Source organism: Scyliorhinus canicula, chromosome 5 (assembly GCF_902713615.1).
Source record: "Scyliorhinus canicula chromosome 5, sScyCan1.1, whole genome shotgun sequence".
Lineage (NCBI taxonomy): Eukaryota > Metazoa > Chordata > Chondrichthyes > Carcharhiniformes > Scyliorhinidae > Scyliorhinus > Scyliorhinus canicula.
In genome coordinates, this window is record NC_052150.1 from 135,308,267 (window position 1) to 135,321,365 (window position 13,099).

The following is a 13,099-nucleotide window of genomic DNA, read 5'->3' on the forward strand; positions in this document are numbered from 1 at the left end:
ACGTTTGACAGTGTAAGGTATCTACTGGTCCCCACATACTGTCTACTGTTCTCAAACAGTAGTTTAGTTTAAGAGGCTGGAAGAGTTAATTAACTAGTTAATGAAAGTAATTAATATTAATGGTGACATATTAAAAAAATCTGATGACATGCAAGCTTTGCTTGTTCATTTATAAATGGATTTGCATTTTTCTTTTTCTTTGTATGTAGTGAAAGAAGAAAGCAAATCACATGAACTAACTGAAGGTATGTGCAAGATGGGATCAGAAAGAGCTATGGTACTGGACAGACTTGCAAGTAATGTTGCAAAGCGCAAAAGTTCAATGCCACAAAAGTTTGTTGGTAAGCATACAATATTTAGTTACAGTAATCTTTCATTTACTAGTTGTGTAATACAAGCTGCACACCAATGAATATTGGTTTACTGTTTGCTATTTTTGATATTTGCATTTAAATTTACTTTCTTTAGTTTGCCCACTTCATTCAAGGCCCGATTTTGACTGTCATTCAATTCACTAAAATAGTGACACAAGCATCAAGTTTTATGAGCCTTTTTATTTATATGACTTTAGAAATAAGTTATGATATCGCTGAGTTTACTAAATATTTTCTGAATTCGGGAGCCCAGCTGGAAAAGGGGCAGTAAAAGGTGTTAACAAATAGAAACCAGAGTATGAATGATGATCGCGTAGGAGAGAAGTTAGGAAATAATTAGAGATTAGAAAACACAACCGCATAAAGTGGAATATTTTTGAAGAGAGAGACTGACCATATGCAGCATCTGAAAAAAATCAGACATTGATAGTGATTTACCATAAACTTTTTATATCATTTTGGGGTGTTTTGTACATCCATTTTAATAGTTTTACATTTTTATTCATTATGAAGGTGAAGAGATGATTAGGGGTACAGGAAGATTTGTGTTTTTGTAGTTCTGCATGGCAACAGTTGTTGAGACATTGTGCGGTAGCTAACCAGACCCCATGAATTTAATATTTAATATGCATTCTAAGAAAAGTTCAAAAATAAATCTCCAAAGGCGAGAAACAGGTTACCTGATACAATAGACATATTCAAAGAAATTCATATATTTAAGGTACTTCTCAATAAAACAAAATCAAAAGCACAAAATAAATTGTCTATCTTGTATTCAAACAATTCTTTTTAAAAAAATGGAATACGTTGAATACATAGTTTAAGTTTCAAAAATATCCTGGGTATCAGGATGGGCTGAATGGCAAAAGGTGATTTCTGCATTGTTCTAATCTTACAATGAGTAATCAATGGTCTCATTCATTTCTCCCATGATTTACTTGTAAAAACAGTAGGCTAAAATGTTTCCTTACTAGTTTAAATGAAATGGGGTCCATAAGATATTTTACAATTAGAATGGGCTAAGAAATCTGACAATATCGTTATAATACATCTTCTATGTGGATTAAGAGAGGAAAAATAAATGTTTGCATGTCTTTAGAACTATAATATGGTGTCAGATAACTCGAGGCATTTCACACATGGAATTATATGTTGAAATTAGTCACTTTTGCTCAGTAGATTTCTTGATATTTATGAATGTAGATGTTGGGGCTTGGGTGGTAGAATGGGGCTAGAATATTGTCCTTTGTTCTAAGATAATGAGATGAAATCTCCTGTCTGTATTGATGCTTTCTGACTTGAAGGCTGCAATACATGCGAGTTGAAATGGCACTGTCCAGTAACAGTAAAACACTTGCATGGAATTTTTTGTTGCAGCTCGTTTAACAAAGGCATTATGCTGTTTAAAATAAAAAGATTACTTCCTTCATTAGAATGGACAAAATAATTAATATTGATGCAAGAACGTTTGTTACCAGGGCAGTTTAAGTACAGAAAGAGCTATGGTTAAACTTTAAAAAATTTTGCTCATGGTGCAAAGATTCAAGTGTGGAGTTTTGCATGCCCAATTTGCAGCTACATAAATCACTGTTCCTCAAAGAACCCTTGCCACAAGTGTGAAATTGTGAAGATTACTTTTATTTTGCACATGTATTGCTGAAGTAGCAGTTTGATATTGATAGTCAGGTGTAGAATTTTGGAAAAATGTGTTACTCCACAGTATTGCCATTCCTGTATTACTGAGCATAGACCTCATCTAAAATGGAAATTACTGATTTTGATCCTCCCAGAGAATTCAGAAATTATAGAAATCACACACCGAACTTTCTACCATTATGCCTGCACCAAGTCCAGCACTCCAATGAGAACACTTTACCCTAATTCCATTTAAATATTGTTTCCCGATGTCCTTTTATATATATGTATAAATGTTTCATGTTCTAATAGCCAGTTGTGCTTCTAGGTTCTAATAACCCCCTACCTCTAAACAATTTGCTCTAATTCCCTCCCTCCATTCAACTAATGCAAATAATGAATTGGTGTCGTCTTGTTACTGATGTATCAGCCTCTGGAAGCAGCCTTTCACTATTTGTCCTCAAAACCTTTATAATTTGTAAGCATTCTATAGAAAACCCCTTAGCTTTCTCTGTTCCAGTGCCAAGAAGATCCACTTTTTTGAGCCTTTCTTAGTAACTACATACTCTCTTTGTAGTGAATCTTAACCCTTTAAGGCTCTAACATCCTCTGTGTAATGGGGTTAGAGCTGCTCACATTACCGCATCTGTTGTTGAACCAATAACTTGTAAAAATTCAAGCTCACTTCCTTGTTTTATATTCTATGTACCTATTTGTAGACCCCAGGAATCCATTTGCCTTTTTTTGGCCCTTATCCCCTCCTTAAAACATATAAGAATCCCAATGCTATCGACATTCCTTCACTCTGTTGAGAATTGTACCACTTTGGGTCTGCTAGTTTAGCTCAGTTGGATGGATAGCTGGTTTATGATATAGAGTGAGGCCAACAGTGCAGGTTCGATTCCTGTACTGGCTGAGGTTATTCTTGAATACCCACCATCTCAACCTTGCCCCTCACCTGAGGTGTGGTTAAACCTCAGGTTAAATCACCATCAGTCAGCTCTCTTCCTCAAAGGGGAAAGCAGCCTATGGTCATCTGGGAGCATGGTGACCTTACTTGCTTCCTTTCAATGTTCTTTTCCTGAAATTTACCTCATATGTCTCTGAATTCAACTGCATCCAGCACTTGTTTGTCCACGTTATCAACATATCTGTTTTGCTACATTTTTCCTCAAAAGTTTATCATGCCCCTGAATTGGTTTCAAAATATCATCCATCTACTACATAAGAACATAAGAACTAGGAGCAGGAGTAAGCCATCTGGCCCCTCGAGCCTGCTTCAATGAGATCATTGCTGATCTTTTGTGGACTCGGCTCCACTTACCGGCCCGAACACCATAACCCTTAATCCCTTTATTCTTCAAAAAACTATCTATCTTTACCCTAAAAACATTTAATGAGGGAGACTCAACTGCTTCACTGGGCAAGGAATTCCATAGATTCACAACCCTCTGGGTGAAGAAGTTCCTCCTAAACTCAGTCCTAAATCTACTTCCCCTTATTTTGAGGCTATGCCCCCTAGTTCTGCTTTCACCCGCCAGTGGAAACAATCTGCCCGCATCTATCCTATCAATTCCCTTTATAATTTTATATGTTTCTATAATATCCCCCCCCGCATCCTTCTAAATTCCAACGAGTACAGTCCCAGTCTATTCAACCTCTCCTCGTAATCCAACCCCTTCAGCTCTGGGATTAACCTAGTGAATCTCCTCTGCACACCCTCCAGTGCCAGTACGTCCTTTCACAAGTAAGGAGACCAAAACTGAACACAATACTCCAGGTGTGGCCTCACTAACACCTTATAGAATTGCAGCATAACCTCCCTGGTCTAAATCTCCATCCCTCTAGCAATGAAGGACAAAATTCAATTTGCCTTCTTAATCACCTGTTGCACCTGTAAACCAACTTTCTGTGACTCATGCACGAGCACACCCAGGTCTCTCTGCACAGCAGCATGCTTTAATATTTTATCATTTAAATAATAATCCCGTTTGCTGTTATTCCTACCAAAATGGATAACCTCACATTTGTCAACATTGTATTCCATCTGCCAGACCCTAGCCCATTCACTTAACCTATCCAAATCCCTCTGCAGACTTCCAGTATCCTCTGCATTTTTCGCTTTACCACTTATCTTAGTGTCATCTGCAAACTTGGACACATTGCCCTTGGTCCCCAACTCCAAATCATCTATGTAAATTGTGAACAATTGTGGGCCCAACTGAGATCCCTGAGGGACACCACTAGCTACTGATTGCCAACCAGAGAAACACCCATTAATCCCCACTCTTTGCTTTCTATTAATTAACCAATCCTCTATCCATGCTACTACTTTACCCTTAATGCCATGGATCTTTATCTTATGCAGCAACCTTTTGTGTGGCACCTTGTCAAAGGCTTTCTGGAAATCCAGATATACCACATCCATTGGCTCCCTGTTATCTACTGCACTGGTAATGTCCTCAAAAAATTCCACTCAATTAGTTAAGCACGACCTGCCCTTTATGAACCCATGCTGCGTCTGCCCAATGGGACAATTTCTATCCAGATGCCTCGCTATTTCTTCCTTGAGCATAGATTCCAGCATCTTCCCTACTACTGAAGTTAAGCTCACTGGCCTATAATTAACCGCTCTCTGCCTACCTCCTTTTTTAAACAGTGGTGTCACGTTTGCTAATTTCCAATCCACCGGGACCACCCCAGAGTCTAGTGAATTTCGGTAAATTATCACTAGTGCATTTGCAATTTCCCTAGCCATCTCTTTTAGCACTCTGGGATGCATTCCATCAGGGCCAGGAGACTTGTCCACCATTAGCCCCATTAGTTTGTCCATCACTACCTCCTTAGTGATAACAATCCTCTCAAGGTCCTCACCTGTCATCATCTATCAGTCACTGGCATGTTATTTGTGTCTTCAACTGTGAAGACCGACCCAAAAAACCTGTTCAGTTCCTCAGCCATTTCCTCATCTCCCATTATTAAAACTCCCTTCTCATCCTCTAAAGGACCAATATTTACCTTAGCCAATCTTTATTGTTTTATATATTTGTAGAAACTTTTACTATCTGTTTTTATATTCTGAGCAAGTTTACTCTCATAATCTATTTTACTCTTCTTTATAGCTTTTTTAGTAGCTTTCTGTTGCCCCCTAAAGATTTCCCAGTACTCTAGTCTCCCACTAATCTTTGCCACTTTGTATGCTTTTTCCTTCAATTTGATACTCTCCCTTATTTCCTTAGATATCCACAGTTGATTTTCCCTCTTTCTACCGTCCGTCCTTTTTGTTGGTATAAACCTTTGCTGAGCACTGTGAAAAATCGCTTGGAAGGTTCTCCAATGTTCCTCAACTGTTCCACCATAAAGTCTTTGCTCCCAGTCTACCTTAGCTAGTTCTTCTCTCTTCCCATTGTAATTTCCTTTGTTTAAGCACAAAACACTAGTATTTGATTTTACCTTCTCACCCTCCATCTGTATTTTAAATTCCACCATATTGTGATCGCTCCTTCCGAGAGGATCCCTAACTATGAGATCATGAATCAATCCTGTCTCATTACACAGGACAAGATCTAGGACCGCTTGTTCCCTCGTAGGTTCCATTACATACTGTTCTAGGAAACTATCGCGGATACATTCTATAAACTCCTCCTCAAGGCTGCCTTGACCAACCTGGTTAAGCCAATCGACATGTAGATTAAAATCGCCCATGATAACTGCTGTACCATTTCTACGTGCATCAGTTATTTCTTTCTTTATTGCCTGCCCCACCATAACGTTACTATTTGGTGGCCTATGACTACTCCTATCAGTGACTTTTTCGCCTTACTATTCCTGATTTCCACCCAAATGGATTCAACCTTATCCTCCATAGTACCGATGTCATCCCTTACTATTGCCCGGATGTCATTCTTAAATAACAGAGCTACACCACCTCCCTTACCATCCACTCTGTCCTTCCGAATAGTTTGTTAGCCTTGGATATTTAACTCCCAGTCGTGACCATCCTTTAACCATGTTTCAGTAATGGCCACTAAATCATAGTCATGCACGATGATTTGCGCCATCAACTCATTTAGTTTATTCCGAATACTACGAGCATTCGGGTAAAGTACACTTATGTTGTTTTTTTACCTCTGTTTTGAATCTTAACATCTCCAGTTTTATTCATTTTAATATTACTGGGCCTATTCACTGAGCTCCCCTCAGTCACTGTACCTTGTACTGTCGCCCTTTTTGATTTTTGACTTTGGCTTCTCTGCCTTACACTTTCCCCCTTCCTTTTGCTTCTGTCCCTGTTTCACTACCTTCCAACTTCCTGCATCGGTTCCCATCCCCCTGCCACATTAGTTTAAACCCTCCCCAACAGCTCTAGCAAACACCCCCTCTGGGACATCGGTTCTGCCCCAGGAATTTGAATCCCTTCCTCTTGCACCATATCTCGAGCCACGCATTCATCCTATCTATCCTGACATTCCTACTCTGACTAGTTCGTGGCACTGGTAGCAATCCTGAGATTACTACCTTTGAGGTCCTACTTTTTAGTTTAACTGGTCCTACTTTTTAGTTTAACTACTGCCTATGTCTAACTCATTTTAAAAAGTGAAGCACAGAGTAGGTACCAAGACTGGTGGCACAAATCTGAAAAAAATTGTTACTTTTCATTCTAGTCCCTAAAGTTCACCATATCCAAATCGCTAATGGGCTGGAATTCTCTGGCCATTCTAATTCTCTGTTCCCGCCGGCAGCGAGTTTCTTGGCGGCATGGTAGGGTTGGCTTCAATGGGAATTTTTTGCCTCTTCACTGAACCTAATCTTAACCACTGACTCATGTGCTGAAAGATCCATTTCTCTTCTTTCTATATTTGTTTAAAGCCTTCTCCATTGCTCTCTGAGAATATGGGTGCTAAATTGGTTAATGTCCAAGTATATTAAGTAAAGCAATAGGCACTTCCACTGGTAAATGTATCATTAGATCTTAAACTTTTGCTACAAACCTCAAAATGTAAGTTGATCTTATGAAGTGTAAACATAGATTTCATTATATCACTGTACCACTTACCTATTATTAGTACTAAAGGAACAGTTTAATCTTTTTAATTACTTTGTTCAGACTAAACAATTTTTTAATGATTTATGCATGTGTTACAGCTGCAGGATCCTTTATTTTTATAACAGGAAGCCTGTTACTTATCCAATCTGTGTAAAGTAATATTGTATTGGTTGTTCATATGCTAATTACACAGGTGAAAAGAAGCTGCAGCTTGATATTTCAGAGCTTCAGTATGACGCTAATTCAAATTATGAAAAGGAGAGTGAGATGATGCAGACTCATGTTTTGGATCAAGCAATTAACAATGCTATCAATTATCTAGGGGCTGAATCCTTGCGTCCACTTGTCCAAACTCCTGCTGGAAGCTCTGAAGTGATACCAGTAATAAGCAACATGTACACCATGCATAAAACCAATTCAGACATACACAGTCATGCTAACAGTGCTGCAAGCCAAGAAGGTGCAGTAGAGAACGTAGTGATTCTTTCAAAACCAAAATCACAGTCGTCAGAAAGAGAACCATCTCCAAGCAACAGCTGCCCAGACTCCACAGATACAGAGAGCAATAACGAGGAACGGAACAACTTGATTTACTTAACAAATCATGTAGCTCCACAGGCAAGAAATGGCTTGCCTTTGATAAAGGAAGACCATAGATCTTATGATATTCTGAGACCATGCATGGAACCAAATCAAGAGATCTTCAAAGTGATCAGCAGTGATGGAGAACATGTGAAGGTTTATAAATGTGAGCACTGCAGGGTACTTTTCCTGGATCATGTAATGTTTACAATACACATGGGTTGCCATGGATTCCGTGACCCTTTTGAGTGCAACATGTGTGGGTACCGAAGCCAGGATAGATATGAATTCTCTTCACACATAACAAGAGGAGAACATCGTTTTCACATGAACTAGTGAACTATTTCCACCTACAATTTTGACGTTGTTTTCCATTTTGTGCGATTGATTACAATTAGCACAAAAAAAGAACAAAGAAAGAACAAAATCTTTAATTCACATTTTTTTGTATAATTTTCATTTATTCCTGTGGTTCATACTGTTTACTGCAAATTGCAGGCAGGGTTTTATACACCGGACAGTATCATCATAGCTCTCAAAATTAATACGTCTGAAGGAGTGTTCTTTGAGATTGTATTTAACTATATTGGCACTTAAATTATTTGCTTAACGTATATGATCAAACTGAAAATGTATATGTGAACAGTTCATCACAAACCAGATATTGGTGAGTAGTTGAGAGCTTGCATTTTTATTACTGTAGTTTGCAACAAGCGGTACTGGAATTTTTAAACAATTTAAAGCTTTTTAGTCTAGTGTCTTTTATAAAAAGCATTGATAGATGTGAGTGATTTAGTGTTGTAAATTGTGGAATTAGGCACATTGTATGGTCTTGTTTTTTTGTACTAAATTACCAGCTAAAACTTAAGATACAGTTTGCATTTTGACCTGTTAAAACGTAGTAGTATCTACATAATATCTTGAGGTTCACTGTTTACACAGAAATTGTGCCTAATATGTTGGTTACATTGTGGAAACAGTTTTCTTACAAAAACATATTTTTCATTGATTCTATAAATGTATAGATGTTTACTGATGTTTATCTATATTTCAATCCAATAAGATTTGCTTTATTTATTATATTAAGTGTTAAATTTGAAACTGGATCCATCACCCCACATTTCTACGTGAAACATTGATGAGTAATTGTTATTTCTTTGGCACAAATTTTTTTTTATATATATATATATGTATTAATTTAAAAATCAAGTTACAATGTCTCAACCTTCCGACTTGTTTCAAAGGGGTATAGCGAATATCTAAAAACTTTGGATAACCAAAATTGTATATACATTGGGGCTCACGTTAAATTATAATCTTAGAATTTGGCACCACGCAAGACAATATTTGGACCCACCATGTCTGCATCAACTGTCTAAAAGAACTATCCACTTCATCCTATTGTCATGCCCCGTCTCAGTATATTTTTTTTCTCTTTCGAATATTTATCCTCTTCTAAAAGGTATTATGGATGGGTTTGACCACTATTTCTGGTATTAAATGTCATGTTTAATAATTGTCTATGTGACTAGGTTTCTCCTAATCTCACTTTGGTGATCTTGCATTTATGTCCTCTAAATGCCAACTCACCGACTACCGGAAATAGATTTCCTCTATCTTCAACAATTTGTATTTATATAGCATTTTACCATGTGCAACTTCCCAAGGTGCTTTACAGGGGCATTCTAAAACAACATCTGACAAAATGTTTCCTCATCTGGAACACCTTTATGAAATATTTTCTTACCCTGTTACATTGATTTTTAACAAAAACATGTTTTAGATCTCTTTAAAACTTCTGGTCAGTAGTCTCATCATAATGAACCTCTTCTATACTCTCTCTATGGCTTTGACATCTTTCTTGAATAAAAATATCACAAACTGAATATAATATTCTGACTGCAATGTAACCAATGACTTACCTCATTTTGGCATTTCCAATTTGCTTTTGTACTCTAAAACCTAAGATCCCACACTTTATTTTACAGTTTTATTAATTGTCCTTTCCGCTTTAAAAGAATTTTGTGTCTGAACCTTTAAATCTCTGTACTTTCCTACTCTGTTTGAGATTTTACCAACCAGTGGACATGTCCCTTCAATTCTTCCTTCCAAATTGTTTTGCCTCATACCTCTGCAAGTTAAATTGTTTCCAGCATCTATCTGTCCAATCTACTAACCTTACAATGTGATCCAGAAGTTCTGCTTCCCTTTTTATTTTACTTCTTAACTCTGAAATTTCAGTCCAATAGCTGGCTTTCAAATACATTTAGAGCTTCCCATTTAATTTGCCCACAATATCAGTGTTATCCATTATTTGACACAAACAAAAGATAAAGAAAATTCATGCTAATCGCTAACTTTTATTAATTTCTAAATTATATTCCATCCCTGGTAATTCAATTAAAATCTGTGTATACCTTGTACAAAAGCTTTTGACCAGAAAACTGTTATAGTATGTAATTAGAATGTAAAAATTGTCGCATTGTGTTTCCTTTAAACTATTAGCAGTTTAAAAAAAAGCAAACAATCAATCCTAAAGTATGCATAATGTGAAAAAAAACAGATTAACCATGATCTAATTGAATGGCAGAACAAGTTCAAGGGTCTGAATGATCTTCACCTGTTCCTATGTTGGTCTTTCAAATATAATGCATCAATGAAATGAAAAATGAAAATGAAAATCGCTTATTGTCACGAGTAGGCTTCAATGAAGTCACTGTGAAAAGCCTCTAGTCGCCACATTCCGGCGCCTGTCCGGGGAGGCTGGTACGGAAATCGAACCGTGCCGCTGGCCTGCTTGGTCTGCTTTAAAAACCAGCGATTTAGCTGAGTGAGCTAAACCAGCCCCTTATGAACTTTCAAGACATGAAATTTAAAATTTTGTTATCAGTGTCTCAACTTTTGTCGAACTTTACAAGACTTTGTATTACATTTAAAAAGAAACATCAACTATCCTGGCATGAATCCATGTCCTGGTTGGAGAGTGAGAAGCACAGAGACACTTGAAATGTAATCTTCATGTGTTCTTCGGGAGAAGAAACAACATTCATTCCTAATGTGGAAAATGTCTTTGTAATCTTGGTACAAAGAACATACTTAATATTGAATTCACATTTTAAAATGTAAAGTCTTCATTCTTTTACAGTTTGTTAGTCGCATTTATCAGATAAGATTGACAAAGTGATGCTTTGTTTTTTTCAATCTTTTTCCATTAGATGTTGTATTATATTGGTCGTCTTTATTTCTGGAAAAAATAGACTATGCTTGCCAAAAGGAAAATAATTAAAAAGTATAAACTCTTCAAAATGTTTATTGTCTATTGAAAGTACGAAGGCACTTGAGAAAATTTGCTGTTACATTTTTATGCAGTTAATTTTGGTTTGTCAAAGTAGGTTTACATTTTTTGTGAATTTTAGAAAATTACTTTTTTATTGAATTCTCTGAAGATCTCTTGGACAATTGGCAATTTGCACTGGGGAGCTGAGTAAAGGGCCAGCCAACAGATATGAGCATTCTCAGATGTGGAGAGATGCGCAGCTCAGACAGGTTATCAGCCCTTTATTTACAGGGGCGAGATCAAACGGCCCCATTCACTGCAATCATCTAATGGCTGCTAAATCTCACGAATGGCCTAAAATGGTTTTGTGCCGACATGATCTTCTCTGCATCCCCCCCACCTCCCCGCCGTTGAGGTGATCAGGTTCATGTCCTTTCTGGGCATGAACTTGATTTCCGTGAATTTAAATGAACTATAAAGCAGCTTTACACAGTAGCTCAAACCCACAACATATCCCACCACAGCGGCACAATATTCGAAAACGAAAACCAGTCATGATGACCACACCGGGGTGCGGAGGTTCCCTGAGGCTCCTGGGGTTGAGGGACAAGGCTGGCCATTACCAGGGAGCAGTGTAAAGGGGGCAATGCCAGGGGCACATAAATAGGGCAGTGCCAAGGTGGCTCTGGCATGGGGGAAGGGAGAGCCCGAGGTCTGCAAAGTTGGGGTTGGTGGCTGTGAAGGGGGAAAATGTGTACGATGCTGCCGTGGTGGGGGAAGCGGGTGCCCCGATACTTCCGTGGCGGGGGGTCATCCCGATGCTGGTGGGGATGGCTCGCTGTGTCTATGGGGGTGGGGGGAGGACTATATTTTAAACACCCTTTAAAGATGGCGAGTGCCTCTATCAGGCCTTGCCCCGCAAGAGTGATGCTGTGGAAATCTGGTCCAAAACCTTGGCTGTTCTTCTGGAGAGAAAGATGCCAGTTTTCAGTCAGAGCCTAACGCTCACAGATTTGGGGAAAATTTCACCCAATGCAGGAAATGAGAAAAGGTACCAATGAGTGGCACTCGTTCAAGATTAATACCGATCAATGGCTCTAATCGATCACTTTGCATCAAGCCTGCGGCCATACCAGTCTGAAAAAATCTGATCTCGGAACCAAAGCAGATTCAGGCCTTGTTAGTACTTGGATGGGAGACTGCCTGGGAATACCAGGTGCTGTAAGCTTTTGTTGGCTATCTTAGGAAGAAATAGGGGCGGGATTCTCCGACCCCCTGCCGGGTCAGAGAATTGCTGGGGGTGGCGGGGCGGCAGCGAATTTAGCTCCAACGCCAGTTGCCAACCTTTCGGCACGGTTTTCTGGCTGGGGCGGGGATCACGCCGTGCCGGTCGGGGGCCGTTGGCAGCAGCCCCCTGGCAATTCCCCGAGCCCCGATGGGCCAAGCGGCCACCCGTTTTCAGCCAGTCCCACCAGCGTGAAATAGACATGGTCCATCCTGGCAGGACCTGGCTTGGAGGGCGGCTAGCGGGATCCTCGGGGTGGGGGGAGGGGGCACGGGGGTATCTGGCCCGTGATCGGGGCTCACCGATCTGCGGGCGGCCTGTGCCGTGGGGGCACTCCCTCTTCGCCGGCCTCTGTAAGGCTCGCCATGGCCGATGCGGAGAATAAACTCCCTGCGCATGCGCAGGAAACACGACGGCGGTTTGGCGCATGCGCCAGAACATGCACACAGTCCTGCGCATGCGCCAACTCGCGCTGGCCTCCGGTGGCCCTTCGGCGCCAGTTGGTGCAGCGCCAACCCCTCCAGCGCTGGCCTAGCCCCGGAAGTGCAGAGGATTCCACAACACCCGGGCGGCCCGCTCTTGGCGCCGGTACGGGTCACCCCGTCAATTGCAGGAGAATCCTGTCCTAGGACTTTTGGAGGGTCATGCTGTCCCATGTCTTTTTCTCAGATATGCTGTAGAGAGAACACCATTTCTGATGCCCTTGCCTCCACTTGCTATGGACCAGATTGTGAACCTGATCCTGATCTAGGTCTCAACAAGGTGTGGATATCTGCGCTGATGGGGGTTAGGATGAGCATTGACAGGTTTTCAAAGGTGCTGTCATCAGGGACGGGATTCTCCGACCCCCCGCTGGGTCGGAGAATCGCCAGGGGCCGGCGTCAATCCCGCCCCCGCCG

General features: G+C 40.0%; 1 protein-coding gene across 10 annotated transcripts in view; it reads left to right on the forward strand.

Annotated features, from left to right (window-relative positions):
- ikzf1 (IKAROS family zinc finger 1 (Ikaros)) overlaps positions 1 to 10,939 on the forward strand; it is a 118,840-nt gene extending 107,901 nt beyond the window's left edge. For 6 of the 10 annotated variants that reach the window (XM_038797725.1, XM_038797723.1, XM_038797729.1 and 3 more), the window contains 2 exons: positions 210 to 341; positions 7,250 to 7,974. In XM_038797725.1, the coding sequence (XP_038653653.1) occupies positions 210 to 341; positions 7,250 to 7,974 (857 nt within the window). Of the gene's footprint in view, positions 1 to 209; positions 342 to 7,249 lie in introns of all 10 variants that reach the window. The other 4 variants (XM_038797721.1, XM_038797727.1, XM_038797728.1 and 1 more) reach the window with 4 other exon arrangements.
- Positions 10,940 to 13,099: the final 2,160 nt, after the last annotated feature.